Source organism: Mobula birostris, chromosome 21 (genome assembly GCF_030028105.1).
Source record: "Mobula birostris isolate sMobBir1 chromosome 21, sMobBir1.hap1, whole genome shotgun sequence".
In the NCBI taxonomy this organism is placed as follows: domain Eukaryota; kingdom Metazoa; phylum Chordata; class Chondrichthyes; order Myliobatiformes; family Myliobatidae; genus Mobula; species Mobula birostris.
Window position 1 is genome coordinate 48,634,876 of NC_092390.1, and position 27,632 is coordinate 48,662,507.

A 27,632-nucleotide genomic window follows, 5' to 3' on the forward strand; every position below is an offset into this window, starting at 1 on the left:
AAAAAATTATTTCCTCTCAAGATGATTGTGAATTAGAGTTCTAATTGTGAGTGGCATTTGAAATTGTCTACCTTCACTAGAAGATTTAGCATGCCTCAATTGAAAGTAATGATTCTCACCAGAGGATTTGAGGAGTTGGCAGTTAGTTATGAAGTTACTTCATTCAGAAGAGAAATGAGGAAGTATATGAATAGGATAGAGCTGGATATAATTGGAATAATTACAGCAAGATGTTCAAATGCTTTATTGAATTTCATATAGCCTATGTTCAGGAAAGAAGTGGAAAAAGTATTGAACTCTGTGGGGCAATGTGTGAAGAGTGGTGTAAGCAAATTTTTTGTAATTTAATTTGTTAGTAGTGGTGAAAACTATTTCAGAATTTTGAATCAGAAAATTGAATAGGTAACTTAAATTTGAATTGAACCCTAAGAAGTTGTTATGGAGATGACAGTACCTTTATGAAATTTATTAATTATCTGGATGGTGCAATACATTTAATGTTTGAAGATGACACAAAACTTGAAAATAAAGAAGTAGAAGTATACACAAATGAATATAGATAGACTGAACGAATGCCTTGATACATAACAGATGCAATTTAAAGAAATGTCAGGTAAATAAAGATAAGTTATGAAGAACATGGTATAGTTTTAAAGTGGGCTTGAGAACAGAAATCTTTTGCTATGGGATGTCAAATTGGTCAGCCTGTTTACAAACCAGAGAGAAATTCATGGTTTTAGAAATAAAGTCTTCAACTGCAAATGCTCAATTTTATAAGATATTAGATGGGCCCTTGCTGAAGGACTTCAGCTACTATACCTTCTCCTAAGAATCTTTGATTTTATTCACTCCACTACTATATGTTTTCCACTAACAAAGATTTAGATTCTGGAATCCCCTTGTCAAACGTCTTTGTTTTCCTCAATTGTCGCACCCTTGGACTTATTTTTGGTCCACATTTTTGGTCATTTAATATGTGATCAAAACATGATCAATATATTCTGGTAATTGTTTGGTGAAGAAGCTGTATGATACTTCATGTTATTGAAAATATATAAACAAATAATTTTTGCTACTTTCTTTCACAAAACTGCTTAAATGCAAAATATTGTTACATGAAATATATCTCAATGTTGTGAATAACTTAGAGACATACTTAGACAATTAGTTAAAGAAAAAATACGATTAGATAGATTAATTTCAGGTTGTCCGATTTGTTGCTAATGAGATGCCACAAAAAAAATAATTACTTGATTCTCAATTCTTCACAACTGACATGAATTGGATGAATATAGAACATAAAACATAGAATGTAGAACATTACAGCTCTGTACAGGCCATTCGGCCCACGATGTTGTGCTGGCCTTTTAGCCTACACTAAATTCAACATAACCCTTTCCTCCTACATAACCCTCCATTTTTCTATCATCCATGTGCCTATCTAAGACTTCCTTAAATGCCCCTAATGTGTCCACCACACCTGGAAGGACGTTCGACGCACCCTCCACTCTGTGTAAAGCACTTAACTCAGACATTCCCCCACCTCCCCTCCATTCTTTCTTCCAATCACCTTTGTGTGTCCCCTCTATAGCCATTATTAACCATTTTTGTCCTGGGAAAAGTCCCTGGCAGTCCACTCGATCTATGCCTCTTATCAACTTGTACTATGCTTAGTCACTTCTCAACCTCCTTTGCTCCGAAGAGAAAATCCCTAGATCACTCAATCTATTCTCATAAGACATGCTCTCTAGTCCAGGCAGCGTTCTGGTAAATCTCCTCTGCACCCTCTCAAATGCTTTCACATCTTCCCTATAATGAGGTGACTGGAACTGAAGGATCAAGGGTCAACTTTATGCACCCTATACATTTACAGTACCGTGCAAAAGTCTTAGGCACATATGTATTGCTAGGGCGCCTAAGATTTTTGCACTGTTTTGTATTTGTTAACGTGGAATGGAGTGTAGTTTATAAGTTTGGTAGGAGAAAAGGATGCTCAGAGTGACGAGGGCGAAGCACCCCAGAAGGGGTGTGGGATAGGACTGGAGAAGGAGTGCCAGTGTTGGGAGGGTGGCGCGATTGCAGACACACCCAGCCCTGCGACATCAGGAAAGGTAATCTGATTCCAAACAATTGGTTTATTGATTACTACAGAATGTCTCTCTGGTGCTTCCTGTCTCCCCCCCCCCCCACTTCCCCTTTTCTCAACCAGGATTCCCCCCTACCTGCCCTCTTCCCACTCTCAGCCCACGACAGAGACCCATATCAGAATCAGGTTTATTATCACTCACATACGTCATGAAATTTGTCGGGTTTTTTTTGCAGCAGCATTACAGTGCAATACATAAAATTACCACAGTACTGTTCAAGCATCTTAGGCTCCCTAGCTATATATATGTGCCTAAGACTTTTGCACAGTACTCTACATTATATTAGGAATTTGCTGTGGTGTGCTGGCGTGACATGCAACAGAAAACAACAATATTCAACAATTATAAAGACTAAAGAATGATATAAAAATAAACAGAGGTTAATGTATGGATAGGGAATAAAATGTGCATAAGTACTTAAATACCAGCATGTATTTACAGTGTAAACAGCTTTATAAAAAGTGGTTCAAAGTGTTTACAGTGTAGTGCAGTGAATGGGATAATGGATAGAGGTGGGTAGGGGGTCTTACTGGAATTGTTGATCAGATTAACGGCCTGGGAAAAGAAACTTTAAAAGTAGCATGAGGTTTTTGTTGTAATAGCCCTGTAGCACTTTCCAGTAGGAGGCTTTTGGAAAAGGCAATTTGCTTGGTGGACAGTGCCCTCAGTAATTTTTTCTGCCACTTGTTTGTCCTGGACACAATCAAGCCCTGCTGTAGTTTTTGCATATTGTGAGGGGATTCTTCACCAAGCCAGACAGTAATGGCTGATGTGAAGATGCTCTCTATGACGGCAGGAGAGAACTGCACCAGGATGTTCTGGGGAAAAAGGAATTTTACCAAATGTTGCAAGAAGTACATCCTCTGCTGAGCCTTCTTGTTAAGGAAGAAGATATGGTTCTCCTGCATGGGGTCATACAAAACAACGATGCCCAGGAATCTGAATGTTGAAGCTGTGCTAACTGTAGAGTTGTTGATGATGAGAGGGTGGCGAGGAGAAATGTTTCTCCTGGAGTTGATATGCTTCACCACGGTTTTGAGGGCATTCGGCTCGAAGATGTTGTACCAGGACACTAACTTGTTTACTTCCTGGTGGTACTTGGATTTATTGCCTTGGGCAATTAGTCCAATGACAATGGTGTTATCCCCAAACTTTATCAGTCTAACTAATGGATCACTGGAGATTCAGCCACCAGTGTGTAGAGAAAATAGGAGAGAGGAAAAAACACAACTCCTGTGTTGACTGTGTGGGATGTGGGGTTGTGCTTGCCGAATCTCACATACTGCTTCCTGTCATAGAGAAAGTTTGTGGTCCACCTGCGGATGGAACTTGGTACGTTAAATTTGGAGCATTTCCCCCACAGTAGCTCAGGGTTGATGGTATTGAAGGCTGAAATAAAATCAACAAAGAGAATCCTGGCATTTGTACCGGGGGAGATGAGGTGCTGTACAATGAAGTTCAGACCGATGTTAACTGCATCATCTATAGATCTGTTGCCTCTGTAGTGAACTGCCAGTGAACCCTGGGGGCAGCATGGTAGCGTGATAGTTAGCACAACGCTTTATAATACAGGGGACCCAGATTCAATTCCTGTCACTGTCTGTAAGGAGTTTGTACATTCTTCCTGTGACTGTATGCACTCTGGTTTCTTCCCACAGTCCAAAGCCAAACCAGTTGGTAGGCTAATTGGTCATTGGCCTATGATTAGGCTAGGAGTAACCTGGGGGGGTGGGGTGGAGTTGCTGGGTGGCTTGGCTGGAAGGGGCAGAAGGGGCTATTCTGTGCTGTATCTCAATAATTAAATCCAGAAAAAATTGAGTTATGGATTTGAATGGCAGAGTATATTGGAATTAATGTTCACAGACACTAATTGAAGTTTCCCCCTGCATAGCACTCAAAAGTCTCATGATGAGAAACATTAAGTTCATCATTCTAAAATGTTACACCATGCTGTGTCTGATACCAGCAGGTGATTATTTAACGTGGCTGAACGGCTTTAACCTATTCAGTATTCTAATTGAGGAGATCAGGAGAAATGGGTCAGTGCCTCCATTAAAACAGCAAGCAGAGGAATGCCAAACAAACATGCTGCACATTCAAATGCTAATGTCACACATTAAATCTGAAAGACCTTTAAAGGACAACTGAAAACACTGAACTGTTGAAATAAATCAGCCCACAGTTCAGCACAAGGGTTCAGTGTTCAAAAATTCAATGATTTGTAGAGAGCCATCTATGAGATGCCGTATATTTCATTTGTTTATGATGATATCACTGACTTTCATTTAATCTTTAAAATAATTGGGAAAATATGTTTGCATATGTTGTCAGAATCATAGGGTTCACATATGTTCAATCAATTAATTCTTAATAACAGCACCAGTGAGTCATCATTTCCAGATGCAAGTTGCAATCAATGTTGTAGCCAAAATTTTATGACTGTGTATAAAATGTGAGAACATTAGCATTTAATGCATGAAAAAAAGGATTTTGAAAAATTGGTACAATATGTTGTACTGTCACCTGGCTGTTGTACTGCCCTATAGTGCGGTCAAAACTTCCCTGTTTGAATATACTGTATGTATACTTAAATGTCTTTATACACTAGGGTGATTATAGGTAGATTTTAACATTTATATAACTTCCATTACAGCGTCAGTGCAGAACCTCTACATTCAATGATTCTCAGATTAATTTTCCCTCTTCTAGGGCCTCTACTACTCAGCTACTCACAGCAACCTGGTCAACATCAAGAATTTAATAGATTGGAGTCTTACTTGTGATCTCCAAAATGTGATGCAGTATCCTGGATTTTACTGTCCCACCGTGTTCTGACTGGGGTTATAGGGGTATGGATGGGAGATCAGTAAAGGTAGGGTGGGATGTTATGGTCTCATGATATGCTGGAAACCCAGAGGTGACTTCAGTGAGTGAGTTTTAACATACTTTGTGTTATCAAATACTGAGTGTAAGTCAATGTGATTTCTTGATTTTAACTTCATCAATACAGAGCGTGGAAGCCATGTATCTGTTCTCTAACTGCTTTCAATTCTGTGTTACTTGTTTATTACAGTAACTAGTCACATGAGTGGAGGCATGGTAAAAGCAAAGGGAATAAATTATGTACTTATGCTTATTACGTGGCGGCTTGTAGCTGGGGGCTGCGGAGGTCATATCTTTGCTGACCGCTGGGATAAAGCTAATTGCTAATAAAGGATCGATATAGGGAATTTGACTCTTTGGGGCAATCACTGAAGCTGTGGCCGTGTCATGCAAGTATAACATGCTATGCCAATGGTTTTGTTTTGATTTTGGACCAAGCTTTGGCTGCCACATAAAGAATATTCCAAATATGCATGGAAGCAGTTGGAATTGCCACAAATGAACAAATTATGAGTGTATGTCTGGTACCTAAGTGCTTTACTCGGCCTACATTTGTTACTGCCTCAGAAAAGCAGCCGGCATATTCAAAGTTGCCCCACCCACCCATCTCTCAAGCAGCAGACACAAAAGCATGAGAACATGCAACACTAGACTGAAGGGCAATCTACCATGCACATTATTGTGTACCTGCACTGCACCTTCTCTATCACTGTACCTGTATCACTATAAACTGTTATTGCTCCAGCATTTCATCTGTGTTGCTTCTGTTCTTGCTTCTCCTTTGTGCTATAATACCTGGTGGTACATGCTTTCAGGCTTTTGTCTGTTCAAGAAACACACACAAAATGCTGGAGGAACTCAGCAGGCCGGGCAGCATCTATGGAAAAGAGTACAGATGACGTTTCGGGCCCAGACCCTTTCACCAGACTATATGCTCATTCTGATTGGGGGAGAGGGGTAGAATTGCTGAGGTAGATGGAGTCGTTAATTATCCTTTACTGAGGCGGTGAGAAGTGTATTGAGGCAAGGCTGGTTTTCATGATGAGCTGACCACAACTCTCTGCAGTTTCTTGTAGCCATGGGCAGAGCTGTTTCCTTACCAAGCATGATTCAATTCATTTAATTGTCATTCAACCTTTCTTGAATATTCATGTGTACAGCCAAATGAAATAGTGTTACTATGGGGTCAAGTTGCAAAGCACAGTATGAACAGTCACATACAATAAACGAGGTTGCAAGCACAAATAGTATCAAAATCACAAAATAAAAGCCAAAAACTCGTGCCATCAATCCACAGTTGACTATAATAGAGCCAGTCTTCACGAGCCCCACCACCCACGATGCCTCTCCCCCCGGCCCAGGATCGGATGTTTTGTATAATACATCATAAAAATTGACGACAGTGAAATTTCTTTAATTTCCTGAGGAAATAGTGACGCTGATGAGCTTAAAAACACAAACACGAGGAAATCTGCAGATGCTGGAATTTCAAGCAACCCACATAAAAGTTGCTGGTGAACGCAGCAGGCCAGGCAGCATCTCTAGGAACAGGTACAGTCGACATTTCAGGCTGAGACCCTTCCTCAGCCCTGCAACTTTTATGTGTGTTACGCTAATGAGCTTTCTTGGTCATGACATCAGCAAGGTTTGGGCCAGAACAGGCTACGAGTGATGTTCACTCCTAAAGACTTGAAGCTCTTATCCCTCTCAGCTCCAGCAGCGTTGACATATACAAGAGCATGTGCATCACCCCCTCTGTGAAGTTGATTGCTGCCTCTTTTGTTTTGTAGACTTTGACGGAAATGCTGTTGTCACGACAACATGTCACTAGGCTCTCAGTCTCCTTCCTGGGCTATGACACATTGTTATTTGAGACAGGGTCCACTGCAGTGGTATCATCTGCAAACTCGGAGATGGAATTAGAGCAGAATCTAGCCGCACAGTCATGAGTGTACAAGGATTTAGTTGGGGGCGGGGGTAGTATTGAGGATCCAGCCTTGTACTGGAACAAGGGGCCTGCTTGTATACTGTATTATACGGAATCATTATGATGTTTGTGTGAATTTGGACATTTGAATGTTCCCCAGCATTTAGGCAGGTAGTAAACCAATCCAATTCCATAAGGTCACTTGATATCATGACGTAATTGTACATGCAGTAATTATTTTTAGTCTTAACTAAAGTGTTAGCATGTATTTTAAAGCACAAGAGATTCTGCAGGTGTTGAAAATTCAGAGCAACACACACAAAATGGTGGAGGGTCTCAGCAGGTCAGGCAGCATCGAAGGAAATGAATAAACGGTTAATGTTTCGAACTGAGACTCTTCATCAGGGCAGGAAAGGAAGGGGGAAGATGCTAGAATAAAAGGGTGGAGGGTGAGGAAGGAGGTCAAGGTAGAAAGTTATAGGTGAAGCCTGGTGGGTGGGAGAAGGGGTATGAAGTAAGAAGCTAGGAGAGGATAGGTGGTAAGGGTAAAGGGCTGGAGAAGAAGGAATCTGATAGGACAGAAGATTAGACCATTGGAGGAAGAGAAGGTGGAGGGGCACCTGGTAGAGGTGATAGGCAGGTGAGGAGAAGAAATAAGAACGCAAACTACACACACAAGATGCTGGAGAGAGTGGGAAAATGAAGAAGTGTGAAGGAGGAGGGGGAAAATTACCAGAAATTGGAGAAAATTGAAGTTCATGCCATCAAGTTGCAGGTTACCTAGATGGAATATAAGGTGTAGCTCCTCCTACCTGAGAGTCTCCTCATCATGGCAGAAGAGAAGAGGAGGCCATGGACTGACTTGTTGGAACGAGAATGGAACTGGAATGGAGATTGGAATTGAAACGATTGGCTACCGGGAAATCCTGTTTTTTGCCGATAGAATGAAGGTGCTTGACAAAGGGCTCCCCGAGTCTATGTTGGGTCTCAGCAATGTAGACAAGGCTTCATTGGGAGCTCTGGATACAGTAGATGACCCCAGAGATTCACAGGCGAAGTGTCACCTCACCTGGAAGGACTGCTTGGGGCCCTGAATGATGGCAAGGGAGGAAGAGAATGGTCGGGTGTAGCTCTTTTCCCTCTTGCAGGGATAAGTACCAGGAGCAAATTAGTATGAAGGGACGAATGAACAAGTGAATTATGGAGGGAAATCTCCTTGCTTTAATTCCCCAATCTGACCTCCTCTTACCTCTTCTCCTCACTAGGCTATCACGCCCCCTGGTGCCCTCCATTTTCCCTTTCTCCCATGGTCCATTCTTCTCTCCTATCAGATTCCTTCTTCTCTAGTCGAACCTTTCCCACCTATCACCTCCCAGCTTCTTACTTCATCCCGCCCCCATCCACCTGGCTTCTCCTATCACCTTCTAGTTGTGCATCTTCCCCACCACCCACCTTACACTGGCATCTTCCCTCTTCCTTTGCAGGTCATTGGGAGTAGGTAATTTAAACGGTTTTCAGGATGGACTAGATAGGCCAAAGAGCCTGTTTCTGTGCTGTACTTCTCTTTGGCTTTATGAAGCAGGGTCTTGGCCCAAAACATCAACTGTTTATTCACTTCCATAGATGCTACCTGAACTGTCGAGTTCCTCGGGCATTTTGTGGGTATTGCTCTGTAGTTTAAACCTCCCGGTCTCTTCTGGAGTTTATTAGTGCAGTGACCACCAATTCACATTGATAAGTCACAGTGACAGTTCGACGATTTCCCAGTATAACTCAATAATTAGAGAATATATTAAGGTGGAAGACAGAATGCCTAAGGTCAGAGGGATAGAATATCATGCTTTGAATCTCCTGGGCATCAAGGATAGTCATCCCAGGCCACAAAAGCTGCAAAACCCACAGATGCAGAGGAGACAGTGGCTGAAATGTCAAAGTTTCAATGATTTCTGGAGCCCAGAGGGTCTGGAAACTTGTGTGTCCTGCTCAGTGAAAATACTTCAGTTGTTAAGGACTGCTGATAAGCAAAACAAAACACAAGAAACCTGAACGCAGTGCAAAGAAGTCTTGATTGCTGAAACATAATAATGGCACAATTGCAGACAGGATTTCAAAATCTGGGTTTATGAATGATTCCTCTAAATAGATGGTCAGCTTGGACTCGTTGGGCCAGGAGGCCTGTTTCCATGCTGTTTAACACTATAATTCTTGGACAGCATTTAGGTAGAGAATGGAACTATTCTTGTAAGCAAATTATGTTTTGGAAATAGAGGATCATATGTAAAATACTAGATAGGACTAAAAAAAGTCTCTTCAGTGGTTGAAGATTTGCTCGTGGAATTATCACATGTTAACTAATCTGGTAGCCTCAAAGAAAGCCAACAATGCTATTTTTCCTGAACTTTTGAAGAAATTGGAGGATTATTTCAATCCACAGCATTTGTAAATTGTATAAAATAACAAGTTTGATACAAGAATCAAAGAGCAAGAGACACTAAGAACAAATATCCCATGCAAAAGGGAGAATCTGTGGGATGGAGGAGAAAATGTGGTAAAACAATAAGGATTGTAGGAGTGTTTTTACCATGGGAGGTAATACCTGGAGCAGAAAATTCAGCTATCTCTCTTTGGCAAAATGTACATGTAATCTCAAGTTGTACTCTAGAAAACAACTGAAGATAAAGCTGTCAATCCTCTCGAAGACATCCCCCCGACTCCCACACTTGGAACAAGTAGGATCAGGCCATTAGGCTGCTTCGGCTCTCACCTACTCACTTCCCCGCCAGAACAAGAATAAAGTTTTTTTCTTTGGTCCTTGCTCTCCACTCCACTGGCATTTGCATTATTTGCAATTTATGCCATCTTCAGTGGGATTCCACCACCACACATTTTTCCTGTACTCTTTCCTTTCACTATCATTCTTGATCTGCTGAGTGGTTCCAGGATTTTTCTGTTTTTGAGTTAGAATTCTAGGATCTGCAAATATTTTGCTCAAAATACTGCAAGTATGAGATCAAATAATAAGTCTTCTTTATTATAATGGACAACGATTAGAATTACCAATGGTTGTAGCCAATTGCAAACTGCAAATTACAAACACTATTGCTTGGTAACAACTAGATAAGGAAAAGAATAACCAATTAGATGGGTGAGTTTAGTATCTTTGAAGATTCTGGAAAATCAATCATGGTCACTGTCCATTCATGTGATTGTTTTCAATAAGAATCCAATCTCTATTTAATTTAACACTTCTTTTATTTGACGGTTTGGCAAATACGGCATCAATCAAGTTTCTCCCCAACTCCAGACTGGGTATTCCCATTCCTGGGCACAGGCATTGCACCTCTAAATGCTGAAGGTTTGGGCTCCACCAAACTTCTTCCAGGCTTTTTCTGTTGACTGGGAGTCAAGCCTCTCAATCTGACTGATTTCCAGACAGAGTTCCTATTTCCCTCATTCCCTGACTAAAAACACCAAATCCTGCCTAAGCAATCCAGCTCTGTGAAAATATCAGTAAATTTTCCCCTCTACATTCACCAACTTCTCCCCCAACAGCACAACCATGATTTCCTGAGAGTTGGAAGAGGAATTCAGTATGTAATGAAGCCAGCAGGCATTTGGTAGTATGTCACTGTACTTGTGGTTAATTTTTGCATGTCAACTCATCATATCAATTCCCAGAAAAATTGTACCATTTCTAAGTGAACTATCGAAATTTATCTTTTTAGCAGAGGATTGAATTTTCTTTCTGTGACTTAAGTGCACTCTTTCACAGCATTTTCTCAAGAATGCTGTATTTCAAACTGTTTTATGTTTGCTACATATTGACTTGACATGACAGTACTTGCATGAATTAATGTGAGATTTTCTTCACAGCTGATATGAAATTTCCCAACAGTCATGTTGATTTATGGGGAAAGAAGAAAAGCACTTTGAAACAAAGCCAAGAAAAATTCACCCTCAGTATGACGGCAAAGTTTACAGGATCTTCTACTGAAAGTGAAGGGGAAGATATTGAGACAGTATCTGATACTGATACAGCGCTCACTACAAAGCATAAGAAAACTTTGTCAGAAGTACTCACGCTGCGGGTAAGATCCTTGAAACCTTGTAAGTGTAATTGGATAGCAATAAGAGAAGAGAAATTCCTATTACAGATGTGGCATATGTGAAGTTGAGACACAATTTTTGGATGTGAAATATTGAATAAAAAGAAAGACAATAGTATTTTAAATATTATAAGCAAGTTAAAGAAAATAAGCTAAAGGAGCTATTTCATTTGTTGAATTGTTTGGGAACCCTCATGCATTTTAGGAAATTACTCAATTGGACCATTAAGTACTTTTTATCAGGTGTGTTTTACACAACTAAATTGATATTTATCATGTTCTTACAATTACTTTAGCCCTATGCACCTAATGCAATTAGTTTTTCTAAATACACTGTGGGATGAGTTTGCTAAATGAGCCATTGAGACATTCAAATTCAATTTCCCAATATGCATTAAGTCTTCAGTCTGTGTTCCCACCACCCAGGACATGCTCTCTTCTCACTGCTGCCATCAGGAAGAACGTACAGGACTCACACCACCAGGTTCAGCAACAGTTACTACCCCTCAACCATCAGGCTCTTGAACCAAAGGGGATAATTAGTTCTTTCTTTTTGGATTTGTAAAGCTTGTTGTCTTTTGCACTCTGGCTGAATGGCCAAGTTGGTGCAGTCTTTGATCGATTCTGTTATGGTTACTATTCTATGGGTTTTAACCAATTTCCCCCTGGGATCAATAAAGTATGACTATGACTATGACAATGTTTACTGAATAAGCTCACAATAAAATGATTCTCAGAGTTGTATATGGTGGCATATATGTACCTTGATAATAAATTTACTTTAAACTTTGAACTTTGGCATAGAAAGATAAGTTTCTGACAGACTGTAATTGACTTTGTCACTTTAAAGAAGTAGTCAGGATTATTGCTCGTGACTGCAATGCAGTGAATCTCAGTGGAAAACAGTAAGTTATTCTGTGATATACTCCACTCACCTTGCCCTTTCCACACACCTCCAGCCACCACCGTGGAATCACCCACCAATACTCCTTGTTAAACTGTGTTGATGTGAGGTACCATAGGATACCTGATACTATATTGACAGCATTGAGAGAAATAAGGGATGAAAATTCTTGGAGAAATACAGCAAAAAAAATTTGTTTATTCTTTTTAGTTATACATTGGGTTGGTACATATCTATGATATAAGTTTGATGATAACTTAGATGAATGGACCTCTTCTTTTTACTGATTTTGATATGTGGCTGTAATATGTAAAGCAATTTCCCAATATGCATTAAGTCAACCAAACAAAATCAATAATAATTTGATGATTAGGCAACTGTCACTGAATCCTCTCAATATCTAATCCTATATCCAACTTGTACAGTTGGTCAATGTCTGGACACTAACAGAATCAAGAGTGCAAAGTTGGAGAAACACAAATATCTAAGAAGTTCTTGGTATTGGAACAGATTACTACATAGTATGAAAGTTCAAAAGGACATTTATTATGAAACTATGTATGCAGTCTACAACCCTGAGAATTGTCTTCCTACAGGTAGCCATGCAACCCATTCAAAAAAAGCATCAAACATCAAATGTGCAAAAAAGAGAACAAATCATGCAAATAGCAAAAAACAAGTGAATAGTACACAGAATATGAAATAGCAAATATTGAATCCTTGAAACACTCTAGGAATGTTCAGAGTAGTTCAGTTCAGTTCAGTTTAGCGCTGTGTCATTTTTTTGACTGTAGGCCGCAGAGCCAGTCAGAGTTGAAGTGCCCCAACCAACGTGGCGCAAGATAGCAATAGAAAAGGTGTAACCAGAAACCAGAAGCACAAATAACATGAGCTGTACGTTCTCTAAAAATGAGTCCAAACCACGAATCATGCCAATCAAAGCGTGTCCGAGACCCAAGACTCCTGCGAGTTCGTCCAGCAGCAGCGAGTGACAGGGAGAGGGAGACCGGTCAAATGCTGGCAGAAGGCGCTGAACACCCACTCACTTTCCGCTCTCAATCGCATTGATTTCAATCTTGCTCAACTCTTTAATCACTGAGATCAGCGAAGAACCTACGTGGGTCAGCATGCATAGGAAAATTAGATAAGCGGGAGTTTGGGCACAGGCTGCTAACTTTAGTGTTAAAACATATATTTTTTTTATTTTGCTGATAATATGTGGTAAATACAATTATTATACTCATGGGCTTTAAATTATATGTGCCCGGAAATGATATCACTTACCTCTTCTTTTCAGTCCTCTGCAATTAGACAATGCATTCCCAAATAAAACAATATCAAAGCTACATAGAATGATGTTCAGTTTGAGAAATGCTTGACTACTTGAACCCTGTTGGCCCAGGGCACCAATTGTCAAGCCTCCTCGGACAACATGATCTTAAAAATGCAGAGCCACGTTAGAGAATGTGCAAGGTAATTCGAATGCTCATCTTCTTTCTTGGATGCACATGTCCCAATAACATGCCAGTCCCTGCAGCCCCCTCACCTCAGCTATGATCCCCTCAGCCAGGCTGTGTTCTACCCATCTATAATCCCCCCACCCCACCCCCCACACACAATATACAGCCATTACCCTTGACATCCCCTCCCCATGTGATGCACAGTCACAGCAACTTCCATCACCATTGCCACTGGCCATCAAAATACCACAAACAAGAGAAAATCTGCAGCTGCTGGTAATCCAAGCAACATACAAAAATGCATATGTTGCTCTATCAAAATACCACACTCAATTTCCCCATTCTGCACAGAAAATTTAATCACAACACACACAAAATGCTGGATGAACTCAGCAAGCCAGGCAGTGTCTTTGGAAAAGAATAGACAGCCAATATTTTGAGCTTAGACCCTTCTTGTTCAAATGTGGACCCACTACTTTGTGTAAAACTTCCGTGCTCAAAGCTATTTGCTAATTTTTATTGCTGCACATTTTTTGTTTCTCTATGCTTTGAGGTTTGATGGTCTGTTTTTTAAAATGGGTTATTTTGGGGTTTCTTTGTTTTGTGGCTGCCTATAAGGAAATGAATCTCAAGGTTGTATAATGTATACATATATTGATAATAAATGTACTTTGAATTTGAACTTTGAATTTGCATGCATTCTGGTGTGGATCAGCCACCCATATTGATTGGTAATGTCACACGCAGCCACCTGTGACCAGTTACATATTGCTCCTTGGGTCACTAATCATGCTGACTTCAGGTCAGAGGTAAAGAAGAATTTAGTATAAAAGTGACAATGACATTTATGTGTCTGGCCTTACTAATTGAGATCAAATGAGTGTAATTCACTGAGATGCATGATCCTTACTGGGTTATCATGAGGCTACTCTTTAAGACCTGGGCAGTAGCTGACATGGTCATCCCCCATTGTGTGCTGTTGTTGTTTGTTCAGTGCTTCTTTATGTCATGTCTGTAAACGAGGCAGATTATTCTGCTTCTTGACATCTACCAAGGATGTTGGAGATGGTGATGGTATAATTATTTAAGCTAGATCTCGAGTTATCAGCCCTGTCCCTGGGAGATGTCTGCCTGCTGCTGCACTTATCTCTCACACTTATTGAAGATCTGGCTTTGATGTAGCTGAGGGAGGATGTGCCAGTCTGTGGGGAAGTTTGCTCTGGTTAAACAAGAGGTCATGGGGGTGGGTTGTCAGCAAAAAGATGAAAATGGTTGGTCAATTTATACCTAATAAAACCAAATTCAAACTAATTTATTATCAAAGTACACATTCGTTCTCATATACTACATTGGGATTCATTTTCTTTCAGGCATTGATTGAAAAGAAGAAGAAATACAATAGAATTTAAAGAAAGATATACATAAACGAACAATGGACGAAAGAAGACAAACTGTGCAAATTTTAGAAAAGCCTTCCGCTTTCAAATCCCTGGGTTCCACTGTGTTCAGTTTCATTTCTTTCAACTCTCTGCTATTTCAGTCTGCGATATCTATGTGAAAAAAAAGTTAAAAAGTCCACATGGAAAGTTGCAAGGAGTCACTAAAAGAAAATCTTGCATATTCACATTCCATGAGGTGCAGTTGGACTCCCACAGACTTTCTTTTATTTGTCTCCATAATCTCTATTCAATATCCTTTAAGGAATTTTAGGAAAGCAGAATCAAGTGTATCATTTTTCTCCTCCATCTTTCAATCTGCACAATTTGCACTGTAGCCATCAAGGCCACCTACATAAAACCAATGGGGATCCTTTCAATATATACATGTGGGTTCTCAGGGATATCATCACAAGCCAAATATCATTTTGACTTAGTGGAAAGCTATCAAGCAGCAACAGAAGTTCTTTTTTTTTTGCAGGCTCTGAAGGAGCAGAAATGCTCTTTTGGGATATACAGTGAGAACTGGCTGCTGCAGGAATACATTCTCCTTGATTGCAAAATATCTGTGGAGAAAACTCCCGTTGTCTTTGGAATTGCTAATGTTCTACATCTTCCATTTGAAATGAGATTTAAGTGACTGAAAAAATGTTCTGATTTCTGTTTCAGCAAGGGTACTTTAAATTCGTATCAATGCTCACTGCCAAAACTGAGATGAAACTTTGTTTACAATTGCACTATAGTATAGTTTAAAGCAGTTTATTTTTCTTCTCACTTTTCAAGCTTTATTGGTATACATTTGTCACTTACATTTTTTTTGTCAGCTGCTGAAACATACATACAGGTAACCAAGATAACTGGATTTCAAACTCGTCATGGCAATTAAAGTGTTACTGGTTGGTTGCTTGATACCTTAGCCCAGACCAGAAGCTTGACACACCAGCAAAGGCCAACTAAACATAACTGTAATTAAACATGCCAAACAAGTCTCACTCTTAGCAATTTCTTGTTCCCTGAAAACTGAAGTAAAAATTTGATTACTCAAGGCAAACCACATCCTGTTGGTTCACAAACACCAGAAAATCTACAGATGCTGGAAATCCAAAGCATCACACACAAGCAAAAAATGCAGACGCTGCATTTAATAAAGGAAACTTTAAAAGTACATAAAAGTAATTTGAAGGAACCTGCAGACAATACTTGAGCAAAATACGTTCAGTTATTAAAATGTCCACTGAGTATATGTTCATGGTATTCTGTTGCTGCAGTCCATTTACTTCAAGGTTCAACATGTTATGCATTCAGAGATATTCTTCTGCACATCACTGTTGTGGTTATTTGAGTTACTGTGGCCTCCCTGTCAGTTTGAACCAGTCTGGCCATTCTCATTTCCCTCTTTCATTAACAAACTATTTTCACCCACAGAACTGCTGCTCACTGGATGCTCCTTTTTTGTTTTTTTGCATCATTCTCTGTAAACTCTGGAGAATGTTGTGAGTGAAAATCCCAAGAGATTTGCAGTTTCTGACATTCTGACTGGCACTAACAACCATTTCATGGTCAAAGACACTTAGATCACATTTCTTCCCCATTCTGATGTTTGGTCCAAACAACAACTGAACCTCCTGACCATGCCTGCATGCTTTTATGTATTTAGTTGCTGCCACATGATTGGCTGATTAGATAGTTGCATTAACATACAGGTATACACAATAAAGTGGCCACTGAGTGCATGCAAACAGAAATTGTTCCAGAAATTAAATCAGATAATTTATTTTCAATCTTTCTTGCCATTAATAATAAAATTATTCAAAAATATGAAGACGACTGGGAAATGTTCACTAGCCCTATTAGTGCCACGTACTTAGTAATGGAATTCACTTTTCAGCTTTGCAAATAATATTGCTTTTAGACTCTAAAGAAACATTTGATCAAACTTCACACCACCCTATGAATTCTAGAGAATGAAGAAGAAATTGAAGTGTCTGCATTCTCAATTTGCAACATTATATATTATTAAAGAGTCTGGAGGAAGGTAATGAAATTAAATAGGTGAATGAAGTGTACTTTGTTGATGAATAGAATTGAAACTTATCAGCTCAGCAAATAATATTGCTTCTGAGCCACAAAACTGAATTTCAGAGAATCAAGAAGAAATTGTATGAAGTAAAGTACCAATTTCTTCACATCTAGTAGATAGAGATCTTGTAAGATAAATAAAACCACATTTCTGCAAAAATATATGTTGGTAGAGAAGGCAGAATGATGTAATGAAATTCATAAATCAATGAAATGGCTGCTGTTGATCAATAAATACTTAAATCATATTAATTCAGCTTTTACATAAATCAGATCAGCGCTATAATTTTACTTGATAGAATTGCAAATCTCTGTGCACAACTGGACATTTTGGCTTCACTGAAAAGGTGCTTTTTACTCCTTTTCCTTTTTTGGTCTCCATCGGCATGCATGACATGTAGCTAATGGGTTGCATGGCAACTTTAAAGCTGGTCTCTAAGAGACATGAAAGCAGCCTAGTATGACTCGTTCTTTGATTTATTTCCTTCTTTATATGTGCAGAAATATCTGTCTCTATTTTGCAGAGAAGTAACATGGTTTTGGTTAGAAAATCAGTTTCTAGGAAGTGGTAGGAAGAGAAAACTATTAATCTTTAAGCAGTCTGTTATTTTCTTTAAAGATTAGATAAAAGGTTACCAATACACAAAGTACTAATATTTAGTATTCAATATGTATACCTACATTGGTACAGTTATGAACCCATAATCTATTATTTGTGATCTGACAAAAATATTGCATAAAAGCTTTTGGAGTTCTATGATCATTGTATGCAGAATTTACAAGATCCCTTCTAGAAATGGTTTATCTTTTGTTTTTGAACAGTACAGATAATAAGATCAAGGAAGATCTTCATGATTGCATACTAAAGAGAACCACTATGTGGACAGTTGTATAGGGCAAGGCAGTGAGAAATAGTTGGCATAGGGAGTGGAAAAATCTGCTCACTCATCATCATTGGATTTGGACTATATCAGTAAGGCAACAATAATTTAATGATATATTGGTTAGGACTTCATTCTCTAGAAAGCAGAAAAAAGATTGAGAGGAGATGTGATAGAGTATACAAAATTATGAGGGGTATAGATGGGGTAAATGCAAGCAGGCTTTAACCACTGAGGTTGGGTGAGACTAGAATTAGAGGTCATGGGTGAAGAGTGAAAGGGCAACATGAGGGGGATCTTCTTCACTCAGAGGGCACTGAGAGTGTAGAACGAGCTGCCAATGCAAGTCTTGGATGGGGGTTCAATTTCAACATTTAAAATAAATTTGGATAGGACGGGTATGCAGGGCAATGGTCCGGGTGTAGGTTGATGGGACGAAGGAGATTAATGGTTGGGCACACACTAGATGGGCTAAAGGATCCATTTATGTCCTGTAGTGTTCTATGACTCTAGGTGCTATACTTACTGGATTAATCATTTGGAAGTCTTGACTACTGATCCAAAGACATGAATTTACTCCACACCATCTGAGCAAATTTAAATACAGCTAATTATATCAACTGGAATTTGGGGGAGAAAAGAACACACATGTAATAGTAGCCATGAAATGAAAAAATAGTTGCAAAAAGCTTACCTTCAGAGAAATAGACAATATGAAAAGCAGTATATTTGACTCCTAACTGTCATCTGAAATGGCCTCAGAAGCCTCTCAGTTCCAGACCAACTAGGGTTGGGCTATAAATGCCAGTCTGCATGTCATCTATGAAGAACTGAAAGGATGGAGGAGCAACACTTCGTATCCCATCTGGGTAGTTTCAACCTGATGGCATGAATATCAATTTCTCCTTCTGGTAAAATATTTCTTCACCCCCACCACTCCTCTGTACTTCTATTGCCCATTCAAACCTTTTACCTCTACTCATCTACCTATCACTTCCCCCTGGACCACCACCTCCTTCCCTTTCTCCTATGATCAACTTTCTCTCCTATCAGATTCCTTCTTCTCCAGCCCTTGACCTTTCCCATCTACTTGGTTTCACCTATCACCCTCTAGCTATCATCCTTCCTCTTCCCTCACCTTTTTATTTTGGAGTCTTCCCCCTTCCTTCTCAGTCCAGGCCGCCTGACCTGCTGAGATCCTCTAGCATTTCGTGTGTGTTACAAAGGAAAATATCGTATGATTCATGTGTGCTGTTGTCTCAACCTCAATGATTCCCTTCTTCATCTGCAGAATGGTTAATTATCAGATAAATCTAAAGTGAATGAAGGAGAAAAAGAGGAAAGAAAAATAAATCTAAATAAAAGAAACTGAGTAAATACAGAAGTTTCATGGTGTATAAATACACCTCACATCCAACAAAATGCCTTTAATGTGAAGCCACTGTTATTTAATATGGAATTACTGCAGCCAATTAGTCCTCAGTATGGTTTCACAAATAATAATGATGTAATACTTCCAGATATTCATTTTGATAGCTTTGGCCTTTCTACCAGAAGCTCTCCCCAACTCTTCGACGTAAAGTCCTATGGGATATTATACATCCATTTAAGAAGGGAGAAAAGAACTCAGTTTAATGCATTACCTGAGACTCATTTAGTACCATTCACGTTTAAATCAAAAACTCCTGGCTGAAGTTTCCTCCAGGGATGAAAGCACAAAAATCTAGCCTGACACTTTAGTGCACATGAAAGTCTCCTGCACTCTTACAAGTGTTCCATTTGATTTGAGATTTTAATTTAGGATACCTTCTGCTCTTTTCTGTGGAGACAAAAGATCCTTTGGTGTTTTTTTTAAGGTAACCCTCGAGCTCTGGGCAACATTTATCCCACAAATAATATTTCTAAATCAGATCCAGGTTTTGTGTGCTTCCAAATTAGCCCTGGAGGGACTAAGGCTTTTGCCTGAAGCTCAGCATGGTGGAATATAGATTTGGAATGGTTTCATTTTTCTAAATTATTTATTTATTTATCTATTTATTTATCTATCTATCTATTTATTGATTTGTTTGTTTATTTATCTATCTATCGGTCTATTTATTTATTTGTTTGTATACCTGTCTGTTTACTTACTTATTTATCTATTTATCTATCTGCTTATTTATTTATTTGTTGAGCGAGAGTGTGGAATAAGCCCTTCTGACCCTCTAACCTGTGCTGTCCAGCAGTCCCCCAATTTAACCCCAGCCTAATCACGGGACAGTTTTCAATGACCAATTAGCCTACCAACCAGTATGTCTTTGGACTGTTGGAGGAAACCAGAGCACCCGGAGGAAACCCACACGGTCACGGGGAGAACACAGAAACTCCTTGCAGGCAGCAGGGGGAGTTAAAGCCGGGTCGCTGGTACTGTAAAGCCTTGTGCTAACCACTACGCCACCGTTCTGCCCCGTATGGGGGTCAAAGGTTATTGGATCCTGGAAGTGATGAGGTTCTCCGAAACTAGGCAGCTAAATTGAGGGTCATTAGAAAAGGGTTTGGCTGTCAAGGATCTTTAGATGTTGACAACAAAGAGCTATGGGTTATGGCAGCCTAATCAAGTATTCCAATTCAGTGTCAGGGAGAGGTGGTAGACTAAGCAGTATTTGCAGGGGTATCTACTGGGGAGGAGTTATGTGATCTAGTTGGGGGTTGCAAGTTAAATAGCAAAGATCAGTAGCTCAGGGTTCCTAAATGGAGGTGAGGATCTGGAGTTAAATATTAGATAAATATTCACAAATTGTCTGCTTTTCTGAAGCACTTTGCAAGTTACATTGATTTGAAATTTTCTTTATTGATTTTCATAATTAGTTTGGATAGTTGATTTTTTCCCACTGTTTCATCATTTTCTGGCTGCTCTGTCATGACTGGGCTGTTAGATTTCACACTGAGGCGTAAACAGATGGTGCTACATATGAAGTAATCCTGCTTTAAAAAAATCCAGCTGAGAGCTTGAATACTTAATAATATTGCAGAACAACTGTTCTGCCTTTCACCTTTTCTTCATTTCAAGTGGATTCCTTTAATGCAACAGGGTAAATAATTCTGTGGGAGTTCCCACTGATCCTGCTGAACACATTGTAATAGGCAGTGACTCATTTCCCAGGTGGAAGAGGAAGGGCTACATTCATTTCCTGATATTATGTCATTTAAATTTTACTTGGTACCTTATTAATCATGTAGGGCACAGACTGTTCCACATGTACATGTTAACTGTGAAAGTAATCAATATTGGCAAATTCAAAAATGCCCTACTAACATTTTCTTCAGCATATTATTTCCTGAAGTTGATATTTTTTAATCAAAGCTTTCAAAAATAGAGCATCTGTTTTCGTGCTTGCTATTCTGCCTTGTACTGATTAATATAGTTGACATTTCAAAGCATTAATGAGAGTCTGCACAATGTTAGAGGGATGCCATCATTTGGATAAGTTATTAAATTTATCATCTTGGTAGATGCATAGGACATAAACACAAGATACTCAACAGATGCAAACACGAGGAAATCTGCAGATGCTGGAAATTCAGGCAACACACACAAAACGCTGGTGGAACGCAGCAGGCCAGGCAGCATCTATAGGAAGAGGTACAGTCGACATTTCGGGCTGAGACCCTTTGTCAGGACTAACTGAAAGAAGAGCTAGTAAGAGATTTGAAAGTGGGAGGGGGAGGGGGAGATCCGAAATGATAGGAGAAGACAGGAGGGGGAGGGAAGGAGCCAAGAGCTGGAAAGTTGATTGACAAAAGGGATACAAGGCTGGAGAAGGGAGAGGATCATAGGACAAGAGGCCTGGGGAGAAAGAAAGGGGGAGGGGAGCACCAGAGGAAGATGGAGAGCAGGCAAGGAGTTATTGTGAGAGGGACAGAGAGAGAGAAAAAAAGGAAAAAAATAATAACTTTTTTCTGGGAGACCATTTCACTGAACACCTATGCTCTGTCCGCCAGAGAAAGCAGGATCTCCCAGTGGCCACTCATTTTAATTCCACGTCCCATTCCCATTCTGATATGTCTATCCACGGCCTTCTCTACTGTCAAGATGAAGCCACACTCAGGTTGGAGGAACAACACTTTATATTCCGTCTGAGTAGCCTCCAACCTGATGGCATGAACATTGATTTCTCTAATTTCCGTTAATGCCCCTGCTCCCCTTCTTACCCCATCCCTTATTTATTTATTTGTTTGTTTATTTTCCTTTTTTTCTCCCTCTGTCCCTCTCACAATAACTCCTTGCCTGCTCTCCATCTTCCTCTGGTGCTCCCCTCCCCCTTTCTTTCTCCCTAGGCCTCCCGTCCCATGATCCTCCCCCTCCTCCAGCCTTGTATCCCTTTTGCCAATCAACTTTCCAGTTCTCAGCTTCATCCCTCCCCCTCCTGTCTTCTCCTATCATTTCAGATCTCCCCCTCCCCCTCCCACTTTCAAATCTCTTGCTATCCCTTCTTTCAGTTAGTCCTGATGAAGGGTCTCAGCCCAAAACGTCGACTGTTCTTCTTCCTATAGATGCTGCCTGGCCTGCTGCATTCCACCAGCATTTTGTGTGTGATACTCTACAGATGCTGGTAATCCAAAGCAACACACACAAAACGCTGGAGGAACTCAACAGGCCAGGCAGCATCTGTGGAACTAAATAAGGAGTCAACATTTTGTCACAGTGGCGGGGGCTTTGGGAGCAAAGGTGGACTCAAATGCAAGACACATCTTGTGAGGTTACTTAGGTTTAGTTTATTGTACGATACCAGGAGAGCTAGGCAGGAGCAGGAATAGCGAACAGGATAAGAACTCAGGACTACGACTAGGCTGGGACCAAGGGTCTGGGCTTGGACTCAGAATTGGCTCCCAGAACTAGAGGAGACATGAAGAGGCTAGGGTATGGACTCTAAGCCCGAGACTGGGCAAGGACCCAGTACCTGGGTCTTGCCTCGGGCTCGGACCCCAGAACCAGGCATGGACATGACATGGGCTAGGGAGAGGAGGAACATGGAAACACAGAGCCTCGGTCTAGGGGAGCAGGTACATGGAACCATGGACACATACACAGAACAGAGAGCCGGGATCCCTCCTTGGGTACAGGACACAGGGCCAGGACTCACACACAGAACAGAGAGCCAGGACCCCTCCTTGGGTACAGGACATAGGGCCGGGACTCATGAACCTCCACGGGGCAATGGCAAGATGGCCTGACTTACCCCACGGAGGCGAGGACAAGACAAGACAGAACATGACCCCCCTCCCGCGGGGCAACGGCAAGACGGCCTGACCTACCCCGCGGAGGCGAGGACAAGACAAGACAAGACAAGACATGACTCCCTGCGGGGCAACGGCAAGATGGCCAGACTTACCCCACGGAGGTGAGGACAAGACAAGACAAGACATGACTCCCTGCGGGGTAATGGCAAGACGGCCTGACGGCCTGACTTACCCCACGGAAGCAAGGACAAGGCAAGACAAGACCAACACGAATGAACACCAGACAGTACCTATCTAGCTCCGGTGATGGAACTAGACCAAAGTGCAGGCGGGGGCTGCAGACGAGGGCTAGAGGCGAGAGGGGCAGAGAAGGGATTCAGACAAGGGGGTAGGACAGGAATCACAGACCACCAGGGACAGGACTTGACATGGTACTTGAATGCTGCCAGGGCCAGGACTTGACTTGGAGCCTCCAGGTAGTGACGAGCTCTCGACTCGGCCCTGGAACTGTAGACAGCAGTTCTTGATTCCCTCTGGCGGGTTAACTGACAGACCTACCTCAGTAAGGAAACTTTGCAAGCTCGCTTTGGAGAGGTAACTTGACAAGGTTGCTCCAGTGAGGAAAGGCGAATTACCGGCACTCGCTTCGGGTGGAGACTAGGCTTGCTCCATCCAGATGATATCGGTACGCCGTGACTTTACAGACACTCCCGCACCGAACGGCTGAAAGCCGGAGACTATAAACTACCGGTTCAGCCGAGTGTTAATTACCTCTAATCACCAAAGTCGAGGGACACAGGAAAACAGGGTATCAACGGTCCGGATCGTAACATAAACAAGCTAAATTTAAAGGGACCCCGATCCAGACGATGACATATTTCAGGCCAAGAGCTTTTTTCTGGACTGGAAAGAGAGGGGGAAGATGTCAGAATAAACAGGTGGGGGGAGGGAAAGAGGAATAGCTAGAAGGTAATAGGTGAAGCCAGGTGGATGGGAAGAGTAAAGGTCTGGAGAGGAAGGAATCTGATAGGAAGAGGGTGGACCACTGGAGAAAGGGAAGGAGAAGGGGACCCGGGGGGAGGTGGTAGGCAGGAAAGTAGAGATAGGAGTGGGGAATAAAGGAGTACAGAGGGAGGGAATTTTTTTAACTGGAAAGAGAAATCAATATTCATGACGTCAGATATGAGCTATCCAGATGGAATATACGGTGTTGCTCCTCCACGCTGAGGGCAGCCTCATCATGGCAAAAGAGGAGGCCATGGGCCAACATGTTGGAACGGGAATGGGAATCAGAATGGAAGTGCTGAGCCACCAGGAAGTACTGCTTTTGGTGGATGGAGCAGAGATGCTCAATGAAGTGGAACTCCCATTTACAACAGGTGTCGCCAATGTAGAGGAGGCTGCCTTGGGAGCACCAGATACGATAGACAACTCCAGCAGATTTCCAGGTGAAGTGTCGCCTCTCCTGGAAGGACTGCTGGATCCCTGGCTTGTCCCCCAATCTTCTGGAACCTCACCTGAGGTTCTGCCAGAGCCCCAGTAATTGCTTCCTTTGCTTCCCACAACATCCCAGGGCAGATACACTTGCAACTTAACTTCTTTAATGTGATTCAAGACTGCCAGCACCTTCTCTTTCATAATATGAAATACATTTCCTGTAAGAACAATGGGAGAAGATTCAAATATAACATTTAAAACAGCAAAGCACTCCGTTCTTTATTCATTTCTCCAATTGGCTAAAAAGGTCTTAAAAGCAAATCAGTGGAGTAGATTTAATTGGATGGCTCATTTAAAGTGCAGGCATAATGGACCAGATAAGCTATTTCTGTGCTGCTTCAAACAATGCTTATATAAATTGATATTTATGAGTTGTGTATTTGCAACTAATATAAATTAACACCGAGTCCAAAGTGGAACATAACATTTGACTAACTTTGCAGAAGGTATTATTTGACCAGACAGGCAGGTGGATAACACGATATGTTGGGACCAGGTTAGATCCTCAGAGATCTTGACACCCAGGAACTTGAAGCTGCTCACTCTCTCCACTTCTGATCCCTCTATGAGGATTGGTATGTGCTCCTTCATCTTACCCTTCCTGAAGTCCACAATCAGCTCTTTTGTCTTATTGATGCTGAGTGCCAGGTTGTTGCTGCAGCACCATTCCACTAGTTGGCATCTCTCACTCCTGCACGCCCTCTCGTCACCACCTGAGATTCTACCAACAATGGTTGTATCGTCAGCAAATTTGTAGATGGTATTTGAGCTATGCCCAGCCACACAGTCACTTGTATACAGCAGACATCCCACCCTGCAAAAACTCATTTCAGGGAGGTCTCAACCAGAAGTCTCAACCTCATAGCAATCTGTGTCAATTAATTTGTTAATTTTGCAAGACATCAGATTCACAAGTGTTCTATGAGACAGCTGACTTCTGAATTCTGTCTTAATGTGCCATGTTCACAATGGCTGCTGTCTTGGTTGATGAGCAGGCATAGTTTTTTGCTAGTTCTGAATCTGGAAACATTTTCCTGAATAGCTTGCCTGTGTGCTTACACACCTGGAATGGCAGGTTATGCTCAATGATGAAAGATGTAAAGTACACCTCAGCTCTAGTGACCTTCTCTGTCAGACTTTGGTTTTCTGCTGAAAAGAATTGTGAAATACTTGAGCAGCCTTCCCTGCGCTTAGCCTCCCTGATATGTTGTGGTCCCTAAAAGAAATAAAAGCATGAGGTGTATCCTTATTACAGGTGTGCGCCGCTTAACGTCCATTCGGACAACGTCTGATCACACATATGTCCGTAGTCACACACACACACACATTGCCTGCAATAGTCGGGATCAGAACTTACTTTTTTACATGGAAATGGGGGATTTTAAATGAGTGATTTAGAAGTTCTGTATCTTCAAGTTCAAGTTGATTGTCATCTGGCTGATTGTCCACAAACAAAACAACCTCTGTCCAGACCACGGTGTAGCCACAATACATATATCACGCACACCACATAAAATAATATTTTATCATATTATTTAATAAAGTGTAATTCAAAATGCATATAAAGTGCGCAGCACAGGTAAACAGTTCGCTGTCCTAAAGACGAGACCTCGGTGGGGGCCGGGTATTTATTAAAATCAGTTTTTCTTCTAAAATTGGCTGTGCTTAAACCCAGCCCATCACGGGCTTCGATATACCTGTAAGTGGAAGTGTTTCAGGAAAAAAAACCCAAAGAATTTGCTTGCTGCGAACACATTTTTAAAGATTTCTTAGTGGACGATTTTGGAATTTCGCTCCAATTTAAGCCCCGCTCTAATCCCCTTTAAGAAGCCAACGCACCCCACCCATATAGGACAGCCTTGCATAGTCAGGTTTCACCACCAGCCTTGGGAATTTCTTCGCCAGGCTTTTGTACTTCATCTCCAACAGTTGTCCGGATGATTTCAGCGTCATTACAGACAGCAGTAACTGAACTGATGGACTATGGAAGAGAGGGAGAGGTTGACTGTAAAGCCCGCCCACAGAGAAAACTGATAGGTCTACTTAGCACAAAGAGAGATCAAGCAGGATTCATTCATTTTCTTTCTTTCTTTTTTTTCCCTCTCCCCCTTCCTCCCTAAAAAATCGATTTCCGGGATATTGTATATAATTTGCGGGCATCAGGGAGCCGCTATCAATATGCAGGAGACTCCCGGGAGAGGTGGGATGTCTGATACAGAGAGTAGAGCAGTGGGCTAAGCACACACCCCGGAGGTGCACCAGTATTGATCATCAGCGAGGAGGATTTGTTATCACCAATCTGCACAGACTGTGGTCTTCCGGTTATTAAGTCAAGGATCCAATTGCAGAGGGAGGAACAGAGGCCCAGGTTCTGCAACTTCTCGATCTGGATGGTGGGAATGATGGTATTAAATGCTGAGCTATAGTCGATGAACAGCATCCTGACGTAATTGTTTGTGTTGTCTAGGTGGTCTAAAGCCACGTGGAGAGCCATTGAGATTGCATCTGCCATTGACCTATTGTGGCGATAGGCAAATTGCAATGGGTCCAGGTCCTTGTTGAGGCAGGAGTTCAGTCTAGTCATGACCAACCTCTCAAAGCATTTCATCACTGTCGATGTGAGTGCTACCAAGTGATAGTCATTAAGGCAGTTCACATTATTCTTCTTAGTCACTGGTATAATTGTGCCTTCTTGAAGCAAGTGGGAACTTCTGCCTGTAGCATTGAGAGGCTGAAAATGTCCTTGAATACTCCCACTAGTTGGTTGGCACAGGTTTTCAGAGCCTTACCAGGTAATCCATCGAGACCTTCTGCCTTGCAAGGGTTCACTCACTTTAAAGACAGAGTAACATCAGCCTCTGAGACAGAGATCACAGGGTCATTAGGTGCAGCAGGGATCTTCATAGTTGTAGTTGTGTTCTCCTTTTCAAGGCATGCATAGAAGGCGTTGAGTTCATCTGGTAGTGAAGCATTACTGCCATTCGTACTACAAGTTACCCACGCCATCCGAAGGTAGAGTGTTCCTATGAAACGGTTTGTAAGCCGGAATGTCGTAAAGTGAAGAAGCAAATACCATTTATTTATATGGGAAA

At 41.2% G+C, this 27,632-nt stretch overlaps 1 protein-coding gene across 2 annotated transcripts in view; it reads left to right on the forward strand.

The window, feature by feature from the left end:
* Positions 1-27,632, forward strand: part of c21h10orf90 (chromosome 21 C10orf90 homolog) — a 201,218-nt gene that overhangs the window by 149,099 nt on the left and 24,487 nt on the right. For both annotated transcript variants that reach the window (XM_072239779.1, XM_072239780.1), the window contains exon 6: positions 10,831-11,045. In XM_072239779.1, coding sequence (XP_072095880.1) covers positions 10,831-11,045 — 215 coding nt within the window. The remainder of the gene's footprint in view (positions 1-10,830; positions 11,046-27,632) is intronic.